This window comes from Vollenhovia emeryi, unplaced genomic scaffold, assembly GCF_000949405.1.
Source record: "Vollenhovia emeryi isolate VEMERY1.0 unplaced genomic scaffold, V.emery_V1.0 DF939149.1, whole genome shotgun sequence".
NCBI lineage: Eukaryota > Metazoa > Arthropoda > Insecta > Hymenoptera > Formicidae > Vollenhovia > Vollenhovia emeryi.
In genome coordinates, this window is record NW_011967217.1 from 122,130 (window position 1) to 128,449 (window position 6,320).

The following is a 6,320-nucleotide window of genomic DNA, read 5'->3' on the forward strand; positions in this document are numbered from 1 at the left end:
GCGCGAGACGGGGCTAAAATTGTGCAAATCTGCGTTACCCACTTAGCAAAATGTGGATATTGGCTACGTAGTTCAATGTCCACGTTTTCAATGTCCACAGAGGGCGTATCGCATTCGCCAATCACGAAAAACGGGGCCGTGACATCTCTCAGGCTTCTCCGTGCGTTCTTTTAGGCATCGGATACAGCAGTTTTTGCAGTAATTCATTCTTTTAGCCCGACTGCGCAGTCGACTGCACCGCAGATTTCCGTCAGCCGGCAAATCCGATGCGCAGCGGTTGCCAAATCCGATGCCTAAAAGAACGCACCCTCTCTCTGAACCTACTCTCTTTCCAACTGTTACTTCAGAATGAGACAAAGAACGAATTAAGCCGAGCTTAAAGTTAAACAACATTGGTGAAACCGGGCCCTAGGAATCCCCCAAACGTGGGATAAAATACATAAAATTCAAATAACGTTTACGCGGTTTTACACGTCACGGCGTCCATTTTGTTTTCGGAACACGCAGATGGCTGCAGAACGCCCGTCTAGCTCACGCGGATTGTCGATGACCAATTAATTACGCACGCTCCCGCATACCGCGTAGCCGTGTAGAATAGTGTAGATGGTGCGAGGACTGCGGGGGATCGCGATCGGGTCTCCTCACTGACCGTACGGTGAATTATTGTTGCGACGAACGTGCCCGAGGCGGGAAAAAGAGAGAACGGCGCGGCGATGCTGAATCAGGCGGTGGTGGAGGCGCTTTATTCGGCGACGTACATCGAGAACTACCTGGACTGCGTGGAAAATCTGCCCAATGACCTACAGAGATACGTCTCCCGTCTCCGCGAGCTAGACGCCACTTGTCAAAGTAAGCTCGACCGTGCTCCCGGGGCTCCCTCGATCGCTGACGGCTCGCCCGTGTTCCCGGCTGCTCCCCGAACCGGCGGCTCGACACTCTCTTGCGATTCTCTCTGATAGATACCTCGCGTGGCCTCTTCCGACCGACACGTTTCCCACTCTAGATTGTTTACAGATTTAGCAGCGATCTCCGATGGCTCCGCATGAAATTTATATAATTTGTGAATACAAGAGGATGCCTCGGTCAACGTGAAAAGTATGACACCCCAATTTCCTTGGACGACTCTCCGGGTCATCTCGCCAACTTTTGTCGTTTCATACGTCGTCTACAGTGCGTGGGGTTGGGCAGGATTCACGCTGGATTCGATACCCAATATAGTCGGTTTATACTTTCAGATCCAACAAGGAACCAGAAGAAAAACAAACCAATCATATTGGATATCGGATCCAGCGTGAATCCTGCACAAGCCTGGGGTAAGGAGTAGAGTAGGAGCGAGGAGATAAATCAATTTTATTTCTTACTCGTACTTCAGCTCTTACTCTCGGCGAATCGGAACGCCATCGGCCAGTGTTATAATATTTTTTAAATGATGTCTGTATTTAAGCTTTCTTACGCCAAAAGCTAAAGGTTATGGTTCTCTTTTACTCCACGCATTGTAGACGTAACAATAAACAATCCACTCTTAGGAGCCGTGTTAAATCAATTCGAATTTATTGTCGTGTTTTCGCAATGCTAACTGGTACTCTCGGTCTTGGCTCACTTTGTGCTGCGACGTAACTGTCAGTGGTGCAACGATTGAATTTTAACAGCTGTTTAAAATAGCTTGTGTATCAAGTGAATGCTTAAGAAAACTTGGGAAATTGTCTATGACTAGATGAAGAAAAAGTGAACGAAATAGTCAGGTAAACAAGGGAGATAGGACAATCGAGAAAGAATGAATGTGTTAACTTCTGCACATGCTCATTCCTTAATTTTGTTTAAGAATGCGTTTTAGGATAGTTATTGTAAACCTTATTGATTGTTTTATTCCTAGCATATCTACACGAAGTGGACCAGCAACAAGAGGTACTGCGGAATGACGCAGATCCTGTTGTTAAAAGAAGAGCGTTGATGCGCATACAACAAGCCCTGATTGCAGCACAGGAAATAGGAGACGAGAAACTACAGATTGTTCAACAAGTGCAGGATCTTATAGAGAACAAATCCAGGCAGTTGGACGTGGATTATCGAAACTTAGGTATACTTGGTGTTTTTCAAATTGATAAAATAAACATGCGCAATTCTAGCACATTATCGTTGAACTTTTGTCATCTTGTAGACTTTGGAAAGGAGCAAGAAAGCTCGGAATCGGTCCGCGAGTCAAATATGAACAGCAATTCGAATAACGCAAGCCATGCAAACAATACGGAACGTCAGCCAAAACGCGCCAGAAGAACGAGGACTGAAACCTTGATAGAATCGACCCATTCAATGGACATGATGGTCGGGATGACAGAAACGAGGTCTTCGACGTTGTCCAATACGAGCAATGGAAATCAGAAAAAGACGGCGGCGACGGCTACTGGTAAAAAGAAGAAGCGGAAATCTCGGCAAGGCACTCAACAAAACCAGCATCGCGAGGATACTCCGCCTCCACCGGAAGACGATCTCGCTATAGATCCTGACGAGCCGACTTACTGTCTCTGCGATCAGATATCGTACGGCGAGATGATCCTCTGTGACAACGACTTATGCCCTATAGAATGGTTTCATTTTTCTTGTGTTTCTTTGACCACAAAGCCGAAGGGTAAATGGTTCTGTCCCAAGTGTCGCGGTGACCGACCTAACGTCATGAAACCCAAGGCGCAATTTCTCAAAGAACTGGAAAGATACAATAAAGAAAAAGAGGAAAAATCATAGCAACAGCACGGCGGTGAAAGACTTAAGAACTTCTCAAAACTTAATTGGACTTAATCGAGATTTTTGTAAGATAGCTTTTTAATTTCGAGCTGTGAATTAAGATTATATTTTATCGAAATCTCGAATTATATTTTCTGTTATAATTCTACATATTATATTAACTACGATTAAGAGAGCTCTAATCAGTTGTAACAAAGAAATTTATAATTAGAGAACGATATAAATTTTTGCGTTATAAATTATAAAAATACAGACTAGTGCATACATGTATGTGATACTTATGATTGTACATATAACGTAATGCTATTAATATTAAACGAGTCCTACATTTATATTCAAATGCATTTTCTTAGTTTACATTTATTACAATAGGATTGACTTGACATACTCATTTGTTAGATTAGAATGCGTACCGTAGAAGATACTAAGCAAGTATCTTCGCAGAAGAAGCCAATAGTTCAAAAAATACATGACTTATATACAGTATGAACTAATGTAAATAAAAGGTAAAAGTAGCAATGTAAATATAAGATAATTGGACGATTTGAAATAAACATTTCGCATCTCAAAAATGTAGTATTGGAATGTCAAAATATACTTGTTGCATTTTAATGATTACACGATTGAAATAGTAATCTCGTTGGTAAAAGAATCTCTCGTCATTTCTGTAAGAATTGTATCGGACGTACGGCATTTTGTAAACATTTATATTAGCTCATATCAGATAGAGTAAAAAATTCATAAACACGTAATTTCTTGCAAAATTTATTAATTCGATACTATTTAGTATGACATTCATTTACAATCTAATACAAGCGTGACTTTCTAATGGTAAATACCAAGTCGAAAACGAGAAATAATCACACTATTTTCTTATATTTTGCGCCGTTACATGGTGAAAGTAGACTTTCCAGAAGCGACTTACACAGACTTTCATATCTTCTACCACAATTGTATTCTTCAAGCTCGTCTATACTTGTAAAATAGTAAGTCGATTTGCTTGCGTGGATTAACGTATGGCGAAACATTGTACGGGCATTATATTCCTTTTATCTTTTGCGCGAGGGGTATCTAATGGCTAGTTATAAGAGCAAGACAATACATACTGTACTTATAAGTAAAAGATCACATAAGTTTATAGTGCGATTTCACGTCATTCCGCGGCTCCCTACTTTTTCTTTTTATTTTGTTTTTATTTCTTTTTTTTTCAACAGAAAATTAAAACCGTATGAATTCCTCTCGTCGTGAATTCTCTCGTTCTACAGACTGTGAATCAACACACGGAATGTTCGCCACGAAATATCGAAGGGTATTACATATACAGCTCCAACGAAACGTGTCGACCGAATTACCATTATGTATATAATACGGGGACAACTTTTACATTAGACAGAGAAGCTGCGACGGAGATCCCTCTTACGCGTCGTGAATAGTGGCATACTTAATGTCAGCGGGGGTCCTCCGTGTGACTCTCTTGGAAATTCAGCCAAGACTGTTCGACTACAGTGGCCACTCGCTTCTCGTACTCCCGCTTGTTCTCTTGATACAATTGCGCCGCTAAAGAGTTGGCTGGTGAATTAGGATTCGGTTCGTCCAAAAGCGACTGTAACACAAACGGTTGACAAATTCCCTCAGCATGTTACTTCGAATATTCTTAAGTTTTCGGCGGAAAAGTCGAATGCACACGTAAGCACAAATAGGACTGAGAAAGGTCGCCAGGTTGTGGAAAGCGAATATCAGGATACAATTATTAGACTATAAAGTGAAATTATGCATTTATTATTATTATTATCTCTCATTGTTATGTATATATATATTTTTATATATGTATACATATATATATATATATAGGTGAATTTTGTTGTGTATGGTACTGAGAAGTACTAGAATTCAAAGTACAATTCTGCGCCGCCGAAAAGACAGAGGACACTCCTTTCGTAGAGAAGAGAGAAAAAAGGAAATGAAGAAAACAAAAAAAGACAAGCCAAGTATTTTGTTTTAATACTCTAACATTTAATATAGTAACTAATTTTCGTGTATCATCAGATATTCGAAATAAATAAATACGCAATTTTATAATAATTTATTATTCAACATCGTAAAAATTCGGTCTAACGTAGCACATTGTCGTGGTAGTTCGATAGAGCTTTCAGGAAGAAACATGCTAGGTTTGTTTTCCCTTTTCTTTCGTTTTTCTCTTTAACGTTAGCTCCTTGGTAAGGCAGCACGTTCTTCTTCCCTGTATCTGATGGCTGTTGGTGGCTGACTGACGCCGCGACAGCAGCATCGCGTTAACGCCCGCGACTAATCCACAAAACTCTGCTCCACGCAAGCCTTCACTCGTTTCTCGTACTCGCGTCGATTCTCTTTGTACAGTTGCGCTGCCATTGAGTTGGCAGGTGAATTCGGGTTCGGGTCACTTAACAGCGACTGCAATCACATAAGTCGTACTTGATTACACTTCGGAAGAACAAGTTTTTCCGGTAGACTTTTTTTGACAAAGCGCACGACCGCAATCGTAAATGAACATGAGGAACAGGACAATTTGCTCTTTCTTTTCTCCTCTTTCTTTTGTCCTTTCGATGGAAAAATCGATGGAAAAAATGAAGAATGCATATCGATGGGCAATCAAAAGTAGTTACATATAGACGTAGATGTATGCAAGTGTTACGCACAAATAATTTCGAATCGGAATCATGTGATTAGACTTTGCTGAATTGCAACCGCTGTTAAGACAAAACGAACGATCCCTTCAGACATTTTTATCGCAACAGAGATCTCTTGGAAGCGATGTTTCAATGAGGAAACGAGATTTTTAAACAAAAATAAGACAATACAGACACAGATCCTAAAACGACAAATAAAAGAAAAGCAAACAGGACCACGATCTTAACAATTTTCACCTTTTACTTTATCGTATCGCAAACATTTACCTATTGCCATGCAAATTTTTAGCTTCCACAAGATTTACGAGTAAAGTTGTGTACATTGGACCGTATCTTTTCTATAATTTCAATATGTAACACACATTATGCGATAGTGTGGTATTTATCAAGTCGTACAGAGAACAAAATCCACGTAACAGACACGCCAAATGCACAGATTTGTACTTCGACAAAGTGTTTACTCATTAAGTGTCACAATTTGTCGAAGCTCCGTTCCCGGCTGTTTCAAATGTCGGAAGGAAAATAAAGGGCGACAAGACACACGTGTTGCGATAAAGAAAAACCACAGAAACGATAGTACCTGTATAGACGTTAAGATGGCCGAGACGTCATAAGTAGGGCTCCAACGATTTTGAAGTATATCCAGACATATTCCACCATCCGCGTACACATTAGGATGGAACATTTTACTAACAAATCTCACCGTGGGTGGTTTGTTTGGGTATTCTTCTGTAAATTCTATTGTAAGTTTAAATGTGCCATCTTCAAATGGAGTGTCGTGTGGTCTGAAACACAGGTAAACGTCCTTTCGTGAAAAGAAAGAAAAACTTTCGCACACTCGATCCTGCCTCCCCTTCGAGCTCGAAACGAAAATTTTATGCACTGATCCCCTAAAGGCCTGTGTCCACGATGCTA

The 6,320-nt window shown here is 40.6% G+C and overlaps 2 protein-coding genes across 4 annotated transcripts in view; one reads left to right on the forward strand and one right to left on the reverse strand.

The window, feature by feature from the left end:
- Nucleotides 1-567: 567 nt before the first annotated feature.
- Nucleotides 568-3,311, forward strand: LOC105565713 (inhibitor of growth protein 1). Its single transcript, XM_012019130.1, has 3 exons — nucleotides 568-849; nucleotides 1,874-2,077; nucleotides 2,159-3,311. Exons 1-3 carry the CDS (start codon nucleotides 714-716, stop codon nucleotides 2,737-2,739), a joined length of 921 nt encoding a protein of 306 aa, XP_011874520.1. The 5' UTR covers nucleotides 568-713; the 3' UTR covers nucleotides 2,740-3,311.
- A 180-nt stretch (nucleotides 3,312-3,491) lies between these two features.
- LOC105565712 (ubiquitin-conjugating enzyme E2-17 kDa) overlaps nucleotides 3,492-6,320 on the reverse strand; it is a 5,278-nt gene continuing 2,449 nt past the window's right edge. For 2 of the 3 annotated variants that reach the window (XM_012019126.1, XM_012019129.1), the window contains exons 3-4: nucleotides 5,986-6,190; nucleotides 3,492-4,342 (exon numbers count right to left, since the gene is read on the reverse strand). In XM_012019126.1, coding sequence (XP_011874516.1) covers nucleotides 4,187-4,342; nucleotides 5,986-6,190 — 361 coding nt within the window. In that variant the 3' untranslated portion in view covers nucleotides 3,492-4,186. Of the gene's footprint in view, nucleotides 4,343-4,717; nucleotides 5,170-5,985; nucleotides 6,191-6,320 lie in introns of those variants that run through there. The other variant, XM_012019127.1, reaches the window with a different exon arrangement.

Coding starts and splice junctions, on each gene's coding strand:
- LOC105565713 (XM_012019130.1), top strand. CDS start 714: ATGCTGAATCAGGCGGTGGTGGAGGCGCTTTATTCGGCGACGTACATC. Junction 850..1,873: donor GCTAGACGCCACTTGTCAAA/GTAAGCTCGACC, acceptor TTTTATTCCTAG/CATATCTACACGAAGTGGAC. Junction 2,078..2,158: donor CGTGGATTATCGAAACTTAG/GTATACTTGGTG, acceptor GTCATCTTGTAG/ACTTTGGAAAGGAGCAAGAA.